Source organism: Abramis brama (assembly GCF_963993115.1).
Source record: "Abramis brama genome assembly, chromosome: 8".
Classification (NCBI taxonomy): domain Eukaryota; kingdom Metazoa; phylum Chordata; class Actinopteri; order Cypriniformes; family Leuciscidae; genus Abramis; species Abramis brama.
This window is the reverse complement of record NC_139970.1, coordinates 17,597,969-17,617,787: the sequence shown is the minus strand read 5'-3', so window position 1 is coordinate 17,617,787 and position 19,819 is coordinate 17,597,969. Positions and strand designations below refer to the sequence as shown.

The 19,819-nt window shown below is 38.1% G+C and overlaps 1 protein-coding gene across 2 annotated transcripts in view; it reads right to left on the bottom strand.

Annotated features, from left to right (window-relative positions):
• The window catches only part of gsk3ba (glycogen synthase kinase 3 beta-a), a 56,818-nt gene that overhangs the window by 22,994 nt on the left and 14,005 nt on the right, over positions 1–19,819 (bottom strand). For both annotated transcript variants that reach the window (XM_084122596.1, XM_084122597.1), the window contains exon 2: positions 8,206–8,399. In XM_084122596.1, coding sequence (XP_083978722.1) covers positions 8,206–8,399 — 194 coding nt within the window. The remainder of the gene's footprint in view (positions 1–8,205; positions 8,400–19,819) is intronic.

The window sequence follows — 19,819 nt, the reverse complement described above, 5'->3', positions numbered from 1 at the left end:
CAGCTGTAAATAGCAGGTATGGCAAAAGCTTGAATAAAATGAATCTGCAATAGTATTCACCACAGAATTCCTCGCTTAGAGGACTTGGGTCAGTTTTTGACCCATATCTGACCAGAATAATAGATCAAAATAGAAGCTACTGAAATGGCCCGTAACCATGACAACCAGTGTCATCTGGCGGCATCCACAAGAGAAAATGGCTAAGCAACAATTTTATTTAAAGCACCACCCACATGCTGTGCGTCTGAGAGAGATGTTTCCTCTATTTAAAATGAAAGCAGCAAAAGATGATGGCAGGGCATTAAATACAGGAAGACTTCATTTCTAATACAACTTTAAGGCTTTTGAGGATTGTTTAGTCACGACAACAAAAACTTTGGAAAACAGAAGGACTAGTACATTCAGTGTCTGTTTGACATCAGTGTTCAGTTCATTTGGTTGGTGTGAAACGTTTTTTTCAAAGTCCACTTGAAAATGTGGTCTGGGTTAAAGTGGCCACTTCAGTATGATTCACAATCAGTATGAAAATAATCTGTACAAACTGTGAACCACTACAATATATACACATTGTCTATATTGGAGTCTTCCAGTATAAATGCACCCTAATAGATCTGCTGCTGTGTAGTATGTGATTAATATTTAGCAAACAACAATATTGACAAGAAAAATAGCCCTTAATCTAATTCATTTTAGTTCGTAATTACTTTGTTTACTTAGTTTGGAAATATGTGAAAACATATTTAAGAGTGAACTATATTAATATTTACAGTTTTTAAGGTGTTTTTAATGGGTTTTTAATTTATTTTTGCTGTAGTATCAGAAATGTATTGTTAATGTTATTAAGGAGTGTAGAATCAAACTTGTGTTCATGTGTGTGTGTTTTGTGTGACTCTGTTAGCCTGTAACTCCATCACAGTCACAGAGTGGGTGGTAATTTGTGAACACACAAGTCACTGCCAACTCTGCATACAGTCACTCTCATCAGGCCGCTCCATTTACACACACAACTTCACATCCGGCTTAAATCAACCAAATGATGACCTCTTTCACAAAGAACAATTCACGAGTTCACACTTACAAATAATCAGAGTAATAATAGAGTAAAAGAGTATGCGTATTTGGCATGCTGTCCGAGGAGAGCCTCCGAGCTCGGGATTTTGGCCTGAACCCAGAGTACTCCCTCGTATTCCTGGCTAGGATAGGAACCAGTTGAGTGTGAGGAGACGGGGTGGTGGAGGGATGCTGAAAATTGTCGAGGAACATACAGTTGGTGAGTCGGCTGCTTATATATAGGCCTTTTCTTGTGCTGATTGTATAGATCATTTGAACGTGTTCCTTCCGAACTTTGTTAAAACATCATTCGGTATTTTTTGTGATTCTTTCATTTTCACATCTTTCTGTAAACCCAAAGTAAAATTCGTTTTTTTTAAGCGAGCCCCAAAAGGGACATGGTGATGGAAAAAAAATAATTAGATGGGAGGAAAAATGACAAGTCAATGCTTTTGTGTTCTCACTTCTCTCACAAATGTTTTGCGTTCCCCTGAGAAACTTTGCGTTCGCTCGCAAAACCTTTTTAGCTCTTGGCGAGCGAATGCAAAGTTTCTCGGGGGAATTTTTCCTCCATCGCATTTTTTTTTTCATTCACCATGTCTATTTAGGGGCTCTGTACATTTCAAAGTAGCTTTACAGAGAATGCATGTGTCTACATTACAATTTAGAGTGATCTGATTTCAGAGATAATATTCAGAAGTAATGCATTTCAAAAATGTACATATACAAATCACGCAGTTAGCTAACATCATGTTTTAATTTTAGGCAAAAACATTGAGCTCATTTAAGTAATTATTACAAGTTGGGAACATAATGATCACAATATATAGAACATTTTGCATTGGTGCATTGGTGTATATATCAGGTATATATCTTGAAAATCCTTAGCTGCTTTTCCAACCGTCGGGCAATCAGGTTAAAAGAAGTAAAATTTTTAAAAAACGTGTCTCTAGACCAAAAAACGCGAGTGCAATGGTCAAACATGTCCGTCTAGCACGTGAATGGCCCCTTAGTTGTTCTGTGTGAATGGCCCTTTGGTTAACTATTTCCTGTGTTTTCACTGTTGTACGGTAGGGGGCGCTATTATGCATATTCTGAAAGATTACTGAATCTCCTGATCAAACACAGGCGTAGAAGAAGCAGAAACAAGCAATAGCATATGTTAGCATATATGTATAATAATCAACATTATCAGCATCATCAACATTACACAGCATATAAATCAAAACTGCCTAATTTTACTGAATGAAATGTCGACCCAGGACTAGCTATAGGACTGTGAAGCTTGTGTTGATGGACTCGATCTATTCCATCTAGGGCTGGGTGATATGGCCAAAAAAAAATATCACGATAATTTTTTTTTATATCAGTCGATATCGATAATTATCACGATAAAAGTCAAATCTTTATTTCTTTCAAGTTTAAAGGCATATTTTTGCTCCTAAGTAAAAGTTGTAGAAACCAGAGCGTTAACTGTGGTTTTAAACTACTCTTTATTGTCAGAACATATCATGACAAACACTTGCCAAACAGGAGAACATTTCACAAATCTGAAGTAGAACATTCAAACATTTGTCATTTTTCCTTAACAAAATAAATATATTTATTGGACAATTTCTTAGTTTCTGCATGTGCTCATTTTTTATTTTATTTTTTTGGTAAAATGTAATATTCTGACTGTTTGAGTTTTATTAAACTTAACTATTGGTCATCCAGTATCATGCATTTAGATCATGACAACCACAGATGAAACCAGGCATACCCTGTAGCACCTCACTATCATGGCAAAATGTAACTTTATGGTTTCTATGGTATTTGTATGAAAAACAGTAGCCTAAATACATTATTAAATACTGTAATTATATTACATTAGTCCTTTAATACATTGTCTACATTAATAATATAATAGATTTCATGGTGCAGTTGATATTACTAGGCTAACGTTACAGTAAATCCATGGTAAATGATGGGAATTTGTAGACGGAAAAGTCTTCTGACTGTATTGCTGCGCACAGTGTTTCTCCTGTTTGTCAGCGCTGTTTCATCTGCCTTTAAACTGGTTTAAATCACGGAGACATTTGTGTTCTTCGCTGAACTCAAGCGCTTCTCACTGGATTTCGTGACCGAGACCGATCAGAAACGCATCTGCTCTAGTGAGCTCGCGCTGCGCTGCCGTTTGGACTTTGAGCCGAGCGGATAAATGGTCCGTGTGGCGCGCGGTTCAAATGAGTTTCGTCCCGCTTTTGGCGCATAAACATTATCGAACATTTATCGAACTCTTGATATCGTTTTATCGAGAAAAATTATATCGCGATAATTATCGTTATCGTTTTATCGCCCAGCCCTAATTCCATCATGTTTTGATCTTCGTTCTGAATCCAATCTGGATGAAGTCTTTGATTTTCTTTTTGCTCAAAATGTTGATTTTTTATGAATCTTACCCACATTCAAGTGTTGATAAAAAAAGGAATGCATAAAGCTAGAATAGAACGGTTTTGTTGTTGTTTGTTTAAAAGCAGAGGCTCTGTTCTTTTTTTTGATATATTGCATATTCAGATATTCATACAACAAAATATTCTGGGGACCATGAAACTTTTGTGAAAATGATCAAAAATGCTGGCAACTTTTTTCAAAAACGCTGGCGGGGAAAGAGTTGAGTTTGTTTTATTTCCTTGAATCATTTCAACATAGTCATAGTTCTTGACTGTTTTTAACTGTTTTAAATAGGACTATTTATTTTCTTGAATAAAACATTTTGAATCTACTTGGTTACAATGGCTGTTCCTAAGTTATTTTATAGAAAATGCATGCATTTTGAGACAAAATACCTTCAAAAGGCTAAACAATATCAAGATTAGAATATGGAAAAATAACTACTGTATATCTCGCAGCCCTATAAGTGGTTGATAGAAATAAGGCTATACTTGGCTAAGTAAAAAGCAAACAGAACCTTTGCTTCATGCACATGGCCAAGTACACATCCACTTCATGGAAAATGATTGATTACTGTGAAAAGCCCCCATTACATCACTGCACTACATCTGTGCTATTACATTGCACAAGCATTAAAAAAGGCAATGTTGATTGCTGTCTTCTGTTTACCAAATCAGCAAATGGATATATATATATCACTTATCTAGGTTTTTCTCTGTCTTTATACAAATAATAGAAATATCCACTGACGCCAAAGAAGCCTACGCTTATAGGATAATGAATAGTATGACTGTTCTCACATGCTAGTTTTATATATATTCAAATATGTGTGTGTTTGTTGCAGGACAAAGGTCAAACAGATAAACACTCCTACAGATATTGACACACTTCACACATACAGATCCTCTCTCGGAAGAGCTATGAGCAAGAGAGGGAGCAAACTCCATTGAAAGGAATGTGGTAAAGAAATGACAGAAATAACTGCAAGAGAATCACATGAAGAGAATTAACTTCACAGATGACGCACACAACTCACAACACTCTACAGGTATTTAAACTTGACATTTTCACTTTTTTTTTGCACTGTGAGGGTTGCACTGAATGAATTAATCGCTCGCAGATGAATCATCCATCCATTTTCCAAACTGCTGGTCCAATGTGTGTACAGCGTAATATCATACAGGTATAAATTCATTTTTAATCGATTATTAAATTGTTTGAGTAAGTACATAGTTTCCTTGACAGAGTTCAAGATAAATCCAGTTTGCTTCCAGCGCACTCAGTCTGAATTCACTCTCTAAATCCCTTAATTCCGCGAGCCTACTGTGCTCTGATTGGTCAGATGGCCCAGTCTGTTGTGATTGGTGTACAGCGCATACAGCGCGTGTCGGAAGCTAAAGCCCATTACCGTAAGCTCTGGGGGCTTTCTCAGTCCTCAGCGATTGCACACACTATAAAGACGACGACGTCGATTTTACCATATCAATCCGAGCGCAAGTCCGATGGTGAAACATTGGAAGAACTATTTATTCAACTAGTTATTCAGTTAGTCAGTGCATGTCTATCAACAAACCAATGTGTATATTTATAATTTACTGCAGTGCACATGCGGGAACTGTATCAATAACGGTGCATACTGTATGTTCGCCCAACACTAACGTGAATGACTGATGTAACATAAACGTTTGTAAAACAAATCTTGCTCCATCCTTTACCTTTACTCGAAGTAGTAAGAACGACAGACAATCTGCATTAATAGACACATTTTTAGGTAATAGTGGCCCACAGATGCTTAGCAGAAAAATTTCAGTGAGACAGTAGTAACGCGAGTTAGTCGGTTAGCCGGAAACTTACACAATAATTGCGGGAAAGCAATACTTTTGCGAGAGAATTCAAAAGTTTTGTGAGTGAACATAACTTTTTTTCAAGGAAAGGCACTGAAATATAACTTCCTCAAATCTCTTTTTTTTTTTTACATCACCATGTTTCCTTAGGGGCTCTGTGTATTTCACATTTTTATCAATGCCTCTTAGTATTGAATGAATTATATATTTATAATTGATTTCACAGGTTTCATATGGTATCTTGGATGGATTTTTTTTACAGGCCTTCCCCTCCAAAATACATGTGATACTACCTTGTGATACTCCTAGAACTCAGTATAATGCCCTCTACCTTTTGGAACAACCTTCCTGTTGGGAGTGTGCCAGCGATACCTTATCACCACTTTCATCCTAGAGGACCCGACAAAGTGACAATGGAAATGGCACACAGCTTCATAGACAAAACACACACACACACACACCAGCACACGGTGTCAATATCTCTATCAGGTCATTGTACACATGCTGTCCTTCACATGTGACCCATTTCTGTTTCACACACACACCAGATAGATGCACTACATCTCTCTGATGGGAATGGCTTATCCTCACTGCTTACTGTCACAATGAGACAAGGTCAACTTTTTAACACAAGCAGAAATTGCTCGCTGACATGAGTGACCTAAATTTCATTTACACCACCATCTGATCTTATAGTCTCTCTCAGCACGACTGCATTTATGTTTCGTTGCTCAGGAAAGGTGACATCCTTCTTCTGTCAATCATACTTCTCTGCTGCAGTTTACGAAGATGATGCCTGTCATCTGTCAGGAAACACCGTAAAATCCCCTTCCGTCATACTAAGGTGAGCTTCTACTCAATATTAAACAGCAAAATTTACACAGATGGATTTATCAGAGCATGAAATTAGGGCCTGTAATTAAATGGAAAAATACATGTTTTACATTTATCACTCCTTATAAATTTTTTTTTTCTTCAATAAATTTGTTGTTGAAAAAAGACACAATAAACTAGTATTCACTGTGATTTTTTTAAATTATATATTGATATCATGTTTATAATACACATTTGATAATATCAAAAATAGCCGAGACTCTCGGGTAGGTTCTATAGGGTGTCACAACATCTAGCTACTGGGGTGCCTCAGGGCTCAGTGCTTTGACCACTTCTCTTCTCCATCTACATGTCATCACTAGAATCTGTCATTCAGAAACATGGTTTTTCCCATCACTGTTATGCGAACGACACACAACTCTACCTCTCATTACAACTGGAGGATCCGGCGGTAGCTGCTCGCATCTCAGCCTGCCTGACAGACATTTCTTGCTGGATGAAGGACCACCACCTTCAACTAAACCTTGTGAAGAGTTGCTTGTGATCCCGGCCAACCCAACACTATACCACAACTTCTCCATTGAGCTAGGTTCGTCATCCAATACTCTATCAAGGTCAGCCAGCAACCTTGGAGTTGTGATTGATGATCAATTGAACTTCACTGACCACATTGCTAGAACTGCCCGGTCCTGCAGATTTGCCTTATACAACATTAGGAGGATCAGGCCCTTCCTATCAGAGTATGCTATACAAGCCCTTGTCCAAGCGCTTGTTCTATCAAGACTGGACTATTATAATGCTCTCTTGGCAGGCCTTCCAGCTTGCACTGTCAAACCTCTGCAACTGATCCAGAAGGCTGCAGTTAGAGTGGTCTTTAAGGAGCCAAAGAGAGCACACGTCACACCTCTCCTCACAAAGTTGCACTGGTTGCCAATTGCTGCTCGCATCAAATTCAAGGCACCGATGCTTGCCAACAGAACAACCACTGGCTCTGCTCCCTTTTACCTAAACTCATTACTCCAGACTTACGTGTCATCCAGAAACTCGCCTTCTGCAAGTAAACGTAGCCTCGTGGTGCCATCTCAAAGAGGCACAAAATCACTATCATGGACCTTCACCTTGACTGTTCCCTGCTGCTGGAATGGCCTGCCGAACTCAACCTGAGCTGCTGAGTCCGTAGCCATTTTCAAGAAACGGCTGAAGACGCATCTTTTTCAGCAACACTCGATCCATTAATACTAACACTTTCTTTTCTTTTCTTTTCTTTTCTCTTTTTATTACGTATACTGCGTTAGACTAAACTGGGAAAGGTCACAGCACTTGCATATTGTTGTCCTATTGTTAGTTTAATTGCTTCTATTGCTCTCCTCATTTGTAAATCACTTTGGATAAAAGCATATGCTAAACGATTCAAAGTAAATGTAAAGCAGTAAGTGCCATCTTGTTGACACTCCAACACTGTAGGTAGCGGTATTGCACTTTAATCTTTTCATAAAAAAAAGAAATTAGCTCAAGAGTAACTGTGTCCCAATTCAGGGGCTGCGTTTAACTCCAATTTTTTAGACACTGGCTGCATCTGAAATCGCATACTCTCTCGAGTACGTACTTCACGTGAAGTAATTACATTTATCTGCATTTAACACTTAATTTACCTTAAGCTTTTTTACACAGTTATAGTTTATAGTTTTGTTATCATTTTCGCTTGTGTAATTGTTTATTTCAAGGGCTTAAGGCGTTCCATTTAAACACATTTCAAGGGTTCCGCCAGTAGTGGGCACTCGTGCAACATACGCAATGATGTACATCCGACTGAACAAGATGGAGGGAAGTTAGCGAGGGAAAGGCATAAAAAAGGACTAAATGCAGCTCCAGGCTGCATCCTTCAAAGGCTGCATTCGAAGGCCGAATGCGGACAGCCTACATTGAAGGCTGTCTCATTTTGAAGGCCCTGCGAATTCAGCCTACAAATGTGTCCTTCATTTCTCGAGCAACGAGGATAGAAAGAATGTCAAGAAAGAATGAATGTCATGCTTTTCAGTTTTACCTTAAATCGCTTATCCTGAAGGACCTTCTTAATGGCCACCAGTTCTCCTGAGTCACAGAGCTTGGCCTGATAGACCACGCCAAACGAGCCATTACCAATGACCTTGGTGTCAGTGTAGCTGACCTCCTGCGGCCGGTCAGGTCCCTGTCCAGGGGTTGCCACCACTGTGGTCACTTTACTGCCATCTTTATCTCCTACAGACAGATAAAAATACATGGGGGTTAGAGACTGATGTTACACACAGGCAATAAAAAGGCAATCGGAAAACACAACAATGTCTCAATAGCAACAACTTCCTGTGCGATATACCTGGCATCCTCGTAATTAATAATTGAATGATGAGTACTTTGTTCCAAGAACCATTTTCTCCAATTAATAAAACATAATACTGGTTGAAACTCTCTTCACATCCTGATATCAATAATAGAAGTGGTCTAAATATTAAACATGTACATATATCTTCTGAGGAAGTCTCAGGATAAAAAAATGTTCTCCCAATCATTGCATTCAGTCCGAATGCGATGATACGATGTCCTACCTGCCTGTAAACATATATATTTACATACCTCCGTGACCCTGCTAGCACAGACATTACACGTCATCAGCGTGGCAATGCAGAGTTGAAGATAGACAGACACAGAGCACCGCAAAAAAACAGCAGCCGCCTTTTGCAGCTCCACCTGAACCAAAACAACAAGCTTATGCTGTGTTCACACCATGTCATAACCATAACTACAAGATGGCAACCCGTGACGTTCTACCCAGAGCTGTTAACGTCATCAGACTCGGATTTATGAGTTTCTATGTCAACACTATCAACACCGAAATGAATCTGCAGCGGTCAGGTGGTACAAGTAAGAGCTCTGTAAGTTGTTTATGTTTATTATCATTGTAATGTTATGTGCTTTGAGACATGAGGTCATTTAACTCTGTCTCTCGTCCTTGTGATGCTTTGCAGACTCTGCTCTGGCTGTGCATGTTCACGTGTTTTGAAGGAGGCGTGGCTTTGGAGACGCTCTGAATGGAGGGTGGGATCTAATGCTTTCAATGCTAGCTTGCTATTGCTTGCCTCTACGAAATTGCCTACCCTACCTTTAATATCTAGGAATTTCTGATATATATAAATTGCTTGCAATCCCGAGACCTTGGCATTACTAGCGCCAAAACTGTTTGAACTACAAGATACAACATCAAACTTTTGGACAGACAGTGAAATGTACAGTGTCAACACAGTGAAAACATCTAAAACATATCCTTGTTGAACAAGTCCTATACTACTTTATATTCTTCCCCTTCAATGAGATATTAACCACTGCGACTGGATAACTGAGTTGAACCAGATCAGTTCATGAATTGAACATGAAGTTCACCGAACTTCACCCATCCTAATTCACATTCGTTATAGTACAAAGAGTGGCCAGAATGTTTTTCATGATCTCCTTTTGTGTTCCATAGAAGAAAAAAAAGTCATATGTGTTTGGTGAGTAAATGATGACAGAATTGGCCATTTTGGGTGAACTATCCCTTTAATTGAAAAAAACAATGCAACTAGTCTGTTCTGTAAATTAGGACCAACTTGGGATACACTAACAGGCAAAACCTGGGAAGAAAATCTACCTTGAGCTTATGCATTTTACATTACCGTTCTTGGCAGATGTGTTCTCACCAAAGCAGCATAAAAGAAAGTGCATATTTGGCGCTTGGGAGGATTACTTCAGCAGGTGACTTAGGATGAAAGTCGATTATATTGCTTACAATGCAAACATAGCACGTGAAATATAATCCTCAGCATGATGTGGAGAAGTTTTCAGAGAGCCTATACTTTCTTTCAGAGCTGTGAGGGGTAATAAACCAGAGAAATGAGAGAAGCATAATGCCATTAGTTTATTAGGGACAGATTTAAAGAACTCATGAAAATGTTTATTACCTTGTACGATAAAAATAGGACTCAGCTGTATATACTATGCAATGCACCAACAGATTCTGCAATATCAAATATTTCATTCCCATTATTAAAATGATAATTTAAAATGACTGAGATGATACCATGATGAGATGTAGGTCCCTATGACCAAATCAAATCATGCGTGTGTGTGTACAATGATGTATATGATCTGGTCCGGTATTAGTAGATGGTTGTGACTGCTTGGATTAGCTTCTTTGCCGTCCAGACTAGCGTGCAAAGTCTCTGTTAACTTTGTTAAAGGTTAACTGCATAATTGTATTGTGCCTTTTCAACCCCCTAATACCCACAGAAGCCCCACAGTACAAATTCTCCAACAAGTCTCAAATCAGGCCTCCGGAGATCCAATGAATCCCGATCAGCAATTAGTGGCAGACTGTGTTGTAGCAGTGAGGTTTAGAGCAGAATCAGAATCTGGTCTAGAGAGCAGCTCCTCCCTCACCACCTGAGACTCTGACAGCCAATGCCAACCAAATTGATTTGCTGCAAGGACTGGGCAAAAATATTGATTTGCCGATTAACTATGATCTTTGTTTGATCGTTCCAATATCAAGTTTTATAATCTCAAGATTGTTTTTAATCAATGTCTTTTTTCACATAGGTTCTAATTAATCATTATTTGAAACATGCCTCTCAATCTGCAGATGTCGCTGAGTCAGTGGAAACTGACTGCCGGCCCCTGCACAAAGCTCAAAGATCTCAATTCTGTGAATGTCAGCTTGTCTCAATGAAAATAAATCCAATCCATCCATCCAATTATCGATCATCCATCTATTTTTTTAAACATTTGTTTATTATCAGTTCTCCTTTATTTGAGAGTACAGTGGAAAAGCAACAGGAAAGATGAGGGAGAAAGAAAGGGAACAGGACCAGGACATGAACCAGGCTGGAATTTAACCCAGATCATTACAAATTCAACAGATCTTCATGTCAGGGGCAACAGACTACCCTCTGTGTCGCACATCTGGTGGGACCGTCCGTTTTAATGTGTGAATCATGACATTAAATCAAATACACACTTACATTAATCAACACCATGAACCGTCTTTGCAAATCAATTTATTTCCATAATTTGATCCAAATGTAACTGGATATTCATTAACAAGTCTTTTTATGAAAGGTATTTATTTATTTTTCTTTTATGCTGCCTTTTATTGTTTTCTCTATTCAAGTGGTATAAAGGAACTTTTTTAAGTTTCTGTGCATAGCCGATAACCTGTAACGGCCAAAATGATTTGAAAATACCTGAATATGACAATAAAATTAAGACTGTGTTGCAGTCGTGTGATCGTGCAATTATTATCATGTTGTCATGTTTCATGAACTGAAATGAACTTAAAATATTCCCAAATTAATCAATATAGAGGATAGCTTTTATTCAGAATTGAACCAGGAAATCAGTGCCGATACCCAGACCCTTTCTCTCCATCTCCATGGCAACTGAGACGTCTCTGAGCCTGAGAGATGTTGTGGCCCACTTGCTAAAGACTCACCCACTCATCTGCACGGATACACACTCGCATGCTGAGAGTGTGTCAAGGGTGACATTCACACACTCCAAAAATAACACCATTAAAAGACAACTGAGCGAATGCCAGCACACGTGAGAATTAAGATCTGCTGGAATGTCTAACGTAGACTTTAAGTTCTATGACGATCTTCATTCAAATGTGGAACAATTCGCATGTCATCCATTCAACATTTCGACGTGAAACGTATACTACAGTAGAATGTGATCTCAGGACAAGCATGTCGTCAAACTGGTTCATGGGGTTTTCCTTCATTCAGGACAAGAAACCACTTCAAATAACCATTCCTCTGTTTGAATACAGAGGAAACTAGGTTCACCATGCATAACAATGCCCAGTTCACTCAGCTCTTTGACACACCATTACTTGTTACTCCTGCTAAATAGAGGACTTCAATTTCCTGCTAACATTAAAAAGACAAGGGTTATCATGCAAGTCATCTAAGATTACTGTAATGGAACCAGAAAAAAAATCAGCCAGATTGATTCAGAAGAGCTAAGAATCATCACATTAGAATGATTTCTGAAGGATCATGTGACACTCAAGACTGGAGTAATGATTCTGAAAATTAAGCTTTACCACCACACGAATAAATTCCATTTTAAAATAATGTTAAAATAGAGAAGTTATTTTAAATTGCAATAACATTTCACAGTATTGTTGTTTATACTGTACAACTTTTTACTGGTAGTGCATGTATAGGCAAAATCTATGTGAATGTATACAAATATTTTACTAACTGCATGTCGTTTCTACATAAATCATAAAACATGAGTGAAAATATAGACTTTATTCTTGGTCATGACTGTAACCAGTAAAAAAACGGTAAATTTAGCTCAGTTGGTCAATTAAACGGAACGTTTTTTCTTTCTTTTTTTGCTGTACATTTAATAATGTGATTAACTTAAAATAACACACTTTAAAATAATGACACAATAAATGACTACATGTAAATACAACAAATAGTGACAAATATGGTGACAAATAGTACCACTGATGGGTTAAACAATCAGTGACTGTAAAGTGATCCGTTCAGCCGCTTCTCCTCTCCTGTTTTCCATTGACGTAAACTCTATATCGCTCTTGGCTGCGGTGAGGCATGTTTAGATGTTACCTCAGAGGTATGTGATGTTCAGAGCGCTAGAGAAGAGAAACTAAAGGACACACAATGAAAGGAGAGCCCTATCGAGAGTGAACATAGACACACACCCAAAAATCAGTGCACACATACTAGATTACAAACCCACAATAGTCAAGGGAAAGAATTTAATAATGTGTAAGAGGAAATGCAGATGATATATTCCTGCTATTGCTCTTTGCGCTGTGACCCGTGTCTTGACCTGAGCTCACAGAGAGAATCATATACTGTAGCACTTTCATGTCAATCTCAGCCTGTGTTCAAATACTTATTGAGCGGTCTTTTTGATCACTTTATCCAGCACACCATACAGAGCCTGGGAAGTCATCTGTAGGAGGAAAAAAAAACAAGAACCGCAAATCCGTGGCCACAGGTTTACAATTCGTCCCCTTAGTTTATGAGCCTCACTCACAGTTTCTTAAATTGTCCCCTCGGTTTAACAAATCACGAATTTGTTTGCTTTCACGGAATCTGAGCACACAGATTGGAAATTCGTAGGTACGGTTTATTAATCCTTTGAGCACGATTTGTTAAGGCTGGGACACACCAAGCCAACGATCGGCGTCAGGCCGTTGGTGAGAGAGAGAACTCTGATTGGCTGTTCAGCTTAGTGAATGAGTCAGTGCACGAGAATAAAAGCGAAAGTGATGAAAGCGAACAAAGAAGTAAAGACGGTACAAACAGAAGGCTGTTAGAATTTTATGTCATCTTACCTGAGCATTCGAATGCACAAATATTTTCATAATAACATGAGCCGACTGCATTGAAAAAGTGATCAGCATGATTGATATTCGAAATGCTAAGCAAGCGCTGCTTTGTTTTTACGATTTGTTGTAGTTTCAGTTTCCCTTTTTGAATGACGATTATTGATACCTGCTGATATAGACAGATGTTTACTTGCACACAGGTGCAGAACGCATGTGCAAGTTGACAGTCGCCGCTAGTTCTTTGACGTCGTCTTGGTGTGTCCCGGGCTTTAAACCAGGGGAACAATTTAAGAATCTCTGAGTACGGTATATAAACTGAGGGGACGAATTTGCGGTTCTTTTTTTTTTCTTCTACAGGGACTTCCCGGGCTCCGTAACACCACAATAGCCTATCTCAAGAGACATGAAGAAATCTCTGCTGCACTGGCTTCAGGATGAACACACAAACATTGGATGGCTCAAACACTGTTTTAAATGTGAGGAGGTTGTGTTTTGTGAATCGTTAAAAAGAGTCGGAAATACTTTCATCTCAGAATCAAAAAAACCTGGAAATGCTAATTAAACATGTTATTAAGCCAAAGTGAGACACTATTAATACCCTAATATCACAGGTGGGAGTCAAAGACACACATCCAGACTGTGCACATGGGTAAATGTGTGCTATTCAAGCACGGTAACTAGGAATCATGTAACATGTAGGCTATTTGTACCAAAAATGTTCTGTATGGTTCTTTCAGTTTGATGCTTACATGTGGGTCAAACAGACGGAGCACAATAACTATGAGTAAAATATACATTTTGCTAAAATATTTTGCATCCATAAGCGCTGATTCTGTGCTTATTCTGATTCACACCTATCACAAATTATACATTAAAGGGAAAGTTCACCAAAAAATGTAAGATATTTTGGTTACACTTTATTTTGACGGTTCCCTTTAAACATTTTGTTGACTGTAAGTAATGTTGCACCTACGTCAACTAACTCTCTATTAGTCGAGTATCAAAAGTGTTACCGATCAAAAGTAGACCATCATAAGTATAACCATAGAAAAGTTAGACCGTCAAAAGTAAGTGTTACCGATATTTTGAGAAAATTTTTTTGCTTTTATTGAGGGGGGGGGGGGGGGGGGGGGGGGGGGCAAGGTCACTAAAACTCACCAACATTCTTCAAAATAATTTATTTTATAATATTAAGTAACGTAGGCTGTGGAACGACATGAGAGGATATAAATGATGAGCATAGTGACTACATTTCTCTTGGACATGCAGCAGTATCGAACTCCTCGGGACTGAGAACGTGGCGACTTTTTAAAGGGAAAGAGTGGGACAGCCTTGCTCATCATCAATGTGGGACAGGTGCTCTGTAATGTCCATTTCTGCTTTGATTTCTGATTTCAAAGTTGACTTGATCAGGTTATTTGCTTTTTAGATATTTGTTTCCATTTCATTAGTGCGAAACAAGAAAAGGATGCAGTGTGTGGAGGTTAAACCTGTGGTTTTAACGCCCCTCAAGCAATCAGGTCTTTAACCCCAATTACAGAGAAGAGGAGGGTCAGTCAGGACACCTTCAAACACATCACAAGCTTTAGCGCAGGTAGAAATCACTTTCTTTCACTTGCACACACTGCATCTAATTCAGCAGATTTGTGGCAACGATTCAGTGACAACACACACTGATTAATAATCTTCCTGTGTCTAAATTGCCACATTGTTTTATGTCTAGTGTATTTATTGCATTCATATAAGTGTACATTTTTGAAAGTATTTGAATGTCCTGTATTTACTCTAATGTGTGTACTATATTTGTGAATCATGTGTATATGTGTTCTTTATGTGTATTATATGTAATCGTTTTAGTCTGAGAACTGCTATTTCTATCCATCACATACAAACACATTTCCCATATTAGTGTCTAATGTAGGGCATTGCATTTCGCTGCAAATCAAATGAAGAAAAATCAAGAAATCATATTTCGAATAAAGTAAATAACTAAATAAACCCCTTAAGGCTGACTCAAGACCCCTATGCTTCACATTAGGGTCCTGATCCACCTGTGTCAGTTTATGTGTTGATAATGAGCAGCTGACTGTACATTATCCCTTACATAACTCCTTCAATTGATGTGTTTTTTCTGAATTCAGCCCTTTGTCATCGCTTATGACCTCACTACCACCAAGCCAATGGGAGCCCAGCATCTCTCAGTGAGGGCGCTGACATGTCTGCATCACTCTGCTGCAGATAATGTTTAATCCTGCTCTATAAATAAACTCAGATCAGCCAGAGCGGAAGACAGTGCCTGCATATGGCATGTGGGTGAATTCATGATCATGTGTGTGTTTGTGTCTGTGAAACGCTGTAGGCGAATTCGGCATTATAGCAGGGTCTGTTTGTTGAGCACACTTATGTGTGTAAGTTCTCCACCTGTTTGCCAGATGACCTAAATCTCATTCTCAGGGTGATGCATTTTACTCTCAGTCCCATTCACACCGCTACATTTGCGGGCAATACTGGTTGTTCGCTAGTAAGCTTTTAGTTCTGCTTGCACAAGTAACCAAAATGTTATGTTGTGTATTTTTGTAACTCTCTATTTGTATGTTTTTTTCTTTGTTCTTATAGTGGTTTCTTATAGTGTTTTGACTGTTTTGCCAATTGTGGTGCATTAGGGGTGGGAATCTTTTACCATCTCACGATTCGATTCGATTCCGATTCTTGAGGCCACGATTCGATTCAAAATCGATTTTCGATTCAAAATCGATTTTCGATTCAAAAAGATTTTCGATTCAAAACAATTCGATTTTATTCATAATGATTTCTAATCAGGTTTCTGATCATGATCTACTCTCATCTGCTTTGCAATACAGAATGACAAACGGAGACATTAAAGTGTCTTTTTCACATTTATTAAGTTCAATTCTCAGGGAAGTGCCTTTTATCAAAAACATTGAAAAAATATTTTTACTTGGTACTTTTAAAGCAAAGTATTTATGATGACCCATAACGAACTTACTTCCAATACTTCCTATATTAATTGTATTAATAAAACAAATGGAAGTGATTTGGCAAGTCAACTGTAAGGTTACATTTGCCAGCATTTGTCCCAACATTGCTGAGAACCAACAGGAAAATAAATGTGTGCCTGTACTAGCAGCGTACTTGTAGTAAATTAATACAAACTGCAGCATATTCTGAATCTCTAGCATTTAGACTTCTAACCAACATCCTCTTGTAATTTCCAATGAGCAATATAATCCTTCAGACAAAAAAAAAAACATTTTTCTGTAGCAAATTCACAAACAGTTTTCGTTCAAAAATATAGAATTATGTACCAGAAGCTATCATAATGTATAATGCTTGTGGATTTATGCATATTCTGAATAATTAGTAACATACAAAGTCGCTCTTGACTTATACACAACTAAATAATAAAGAGTTATGACTTGAAATGTTTGCTGTATACCACAATCAAAAATAACAAAGAAAGTGAATGAACATCTGCAGAGAGTAACTTACAGTCAAAATGTAACTTTTTGTGACTGGCATTGCACATATTGCATACAGATCAGATCGGTTTACACAGCATATTGATGTGAAAACTAAACAATACAGATACTAGCTAGAACTAGAAATTAGCTCTCATACAAAAAAATACTAAATAGATCACAATGAAATTGCCAACGTTCCATACGTTAGCTTTTAACGAAGACATTCTCTGGTGCCGTTCGGATTTGGCGCTCAGCCATCATGCGTCTGTTATGTGCGCGTCTCTGTTATGTGCACGCCACAGACTGTCCGCGCACTACACGTCCGCTTCAGAGTTCCGCCTTTTGCGTTCCTTCAATGTTAGGCTACGTTATTAGAATTTTTTTTTTTTTAGAAAATCGATTTTTGACATTTGTGAATCGATTCAGAATCGTCCACGTCCCGAATCGCGATTCATCTAAGAATCGATTTTTTTCCCCACTCCTATGGTGCATGTATGTTCTTTATACGAGCAGAATCAGGAGGTACAGTGCCAGTCGTGGCGCTTCACTATCATTCTTAAATCCTCATGGAATGGTAAAGTATCCATCATATGTGCACTTCAGAAATATTAGGACATCCAGGAACTTTTTGCCTACTGTTTTATGGATACTGTGAATTATACTAATTTTACATACTGTTTTTCGCCTACTATAGTAGGGAAGTATGTATATTCAAAAGTAGCCATTCACACCAATTGACCCTTTCCATATTTCCGGGGTTATATCATTTTTGCATTCCCATTTGCTCCAATAGCAAAAAAAAAAAAAAAAATCCACGATATAATTTCTATGACCTTATAAAAGTGGGAAAAATATAGAAAGATTTATTACGTTCATCAGTTAACTAGTTATCAGAAAAAAATTGTGTGCAAGATTTACAATGTTAATAACTGTGTGAAACATGTCATCAGAGTCAATGCATCAAATCATTTGGCAGACACTTATCAAAAGTGACTTACATTAGATTCAAGGTACATTTTTAGTTCATGCATTCACTGGATTCCATGACCATGGCGCTGCTAACACAATGCTGTACTACATGAACTACAGAAAAATCACTACTCAGTTGCATAAATGTACACTTTTCTCAACTTGCTCAAAATCTCAGGACACCCTTCCACTCATATCGCCGAAAATCTGCAACCATCACTGAAAATCAATGACTTTGGTCTACCTTGCCACTACAGAGCACTGTATGTGTGGAGGGCCCTTAATGGCTCTAGTCTGATGTGAGATTTTTGGTTGAAGTTTAACAGTGAGCTGGTGTCTAGCTGCGGGGCAATGACACACAGAGAACCAGCGGGACGCAGCACTAACACTCACAGAAATGCACGCAAAACTTTGATCTGTACCCGTTCACTACTCCCATGCTGTGCAGACTGTGCGTGACAACTATCGGTATGTACCACACACACAGCAAGCAAACCTCTGGCCACCCTGTCTGGCCAGATACTAGAAGATTATGCTTAAATTCCTATCTATCTCTTTCTTGCTCACTCATGTAAAAAAAAAAACCCACACACACACACACACACACACTACACTATACAATTCAAATTGGCTATCATAGCTAGCAGGGTCATCCAATGGTCACATATCAACACGACACAAGACAAAGCCACATAAGAATGATACAATAAACTGCAGCGGTTCAGGGAAGAGGTCCAGTAGACACTCCACTACCTCCACAAGCCAACATTACCATAAAGAACAAAAAGTACAACAGCAGAACCAACAATCAGAGCTGGAGGAAATATCATTGCAGTTTTTAAGGCAGTATTGGCTATAATTTATATTCTCAGTCATTCTGATCAGGGTTTGAAAATTCTGTTATCAATTACTGACTCTCATCTTATTCCAAATCCATAAGACTACTCATCTTCAAAAAAAAAAAAAAAAAAGAAAGATCATTTTAATGAAACCTTTACTGAAGTTTAACCGATGCTTTCATGGTTCAAAAAGTTCATAAAGAGATAGTAAATGTAATCCATATTGATTGAGCGGTTTAGTCCAAGTCTCCCTAAGAGACACGATCACTTTATATGATGGAACAGATTTAATTCAGGCTTTTATTCACATTTAAACATTGATCAACGCACATACAGCTAATCAATGGTAAACTGAAGCTCAAACATGCTTGCTTGATGCACAAGGGAAAAACCTCACTGGTTCCCATCCACAGTGAAACCTCACTGGCCCAAAATCTCGCTCAACTTAACTATAAATTGAACATAAAATCATTTAGAGGACACTAAAGTACACATTTTACTAGTTCTTGTGTTCCTGGAAATCAAACACATGACCTTGGCGTTGCTAGCACCATGCTCTATTGTTTGAGCAAAAGAAACAAGCTACCCAATTGGGTGTTATTATGCTGTCACACATCATTTTGTCATTCATGAACAGACAAATTACTTGATGCTGAAACATTTCACAGAAGTTACCTATAACTTTAAAGCCACTGTTATACTGTCTTTGCAGTGCAAAACTGGTTAATTTTATTATTGTCATTACACATGTAACAGTGTGTATGCTACTGTTGTTTATATATCTGAGAGAGTGAGTGTGTGTATGTGTGTAAAAGGGAATGAAAAATATGGAAGATATTCCACATAAAAAGTGTAGCTTTTATTGGTCAACTCAATCAGAATTTTTGTCAAGCGTAAGTAAACATAGCTTCAAGGCATGATAAACTAAACAGTAGCAATCACCTTTTTATCCCGGCCAAAGTGTGTTTGTGTGTGTGTGTGTGCCAG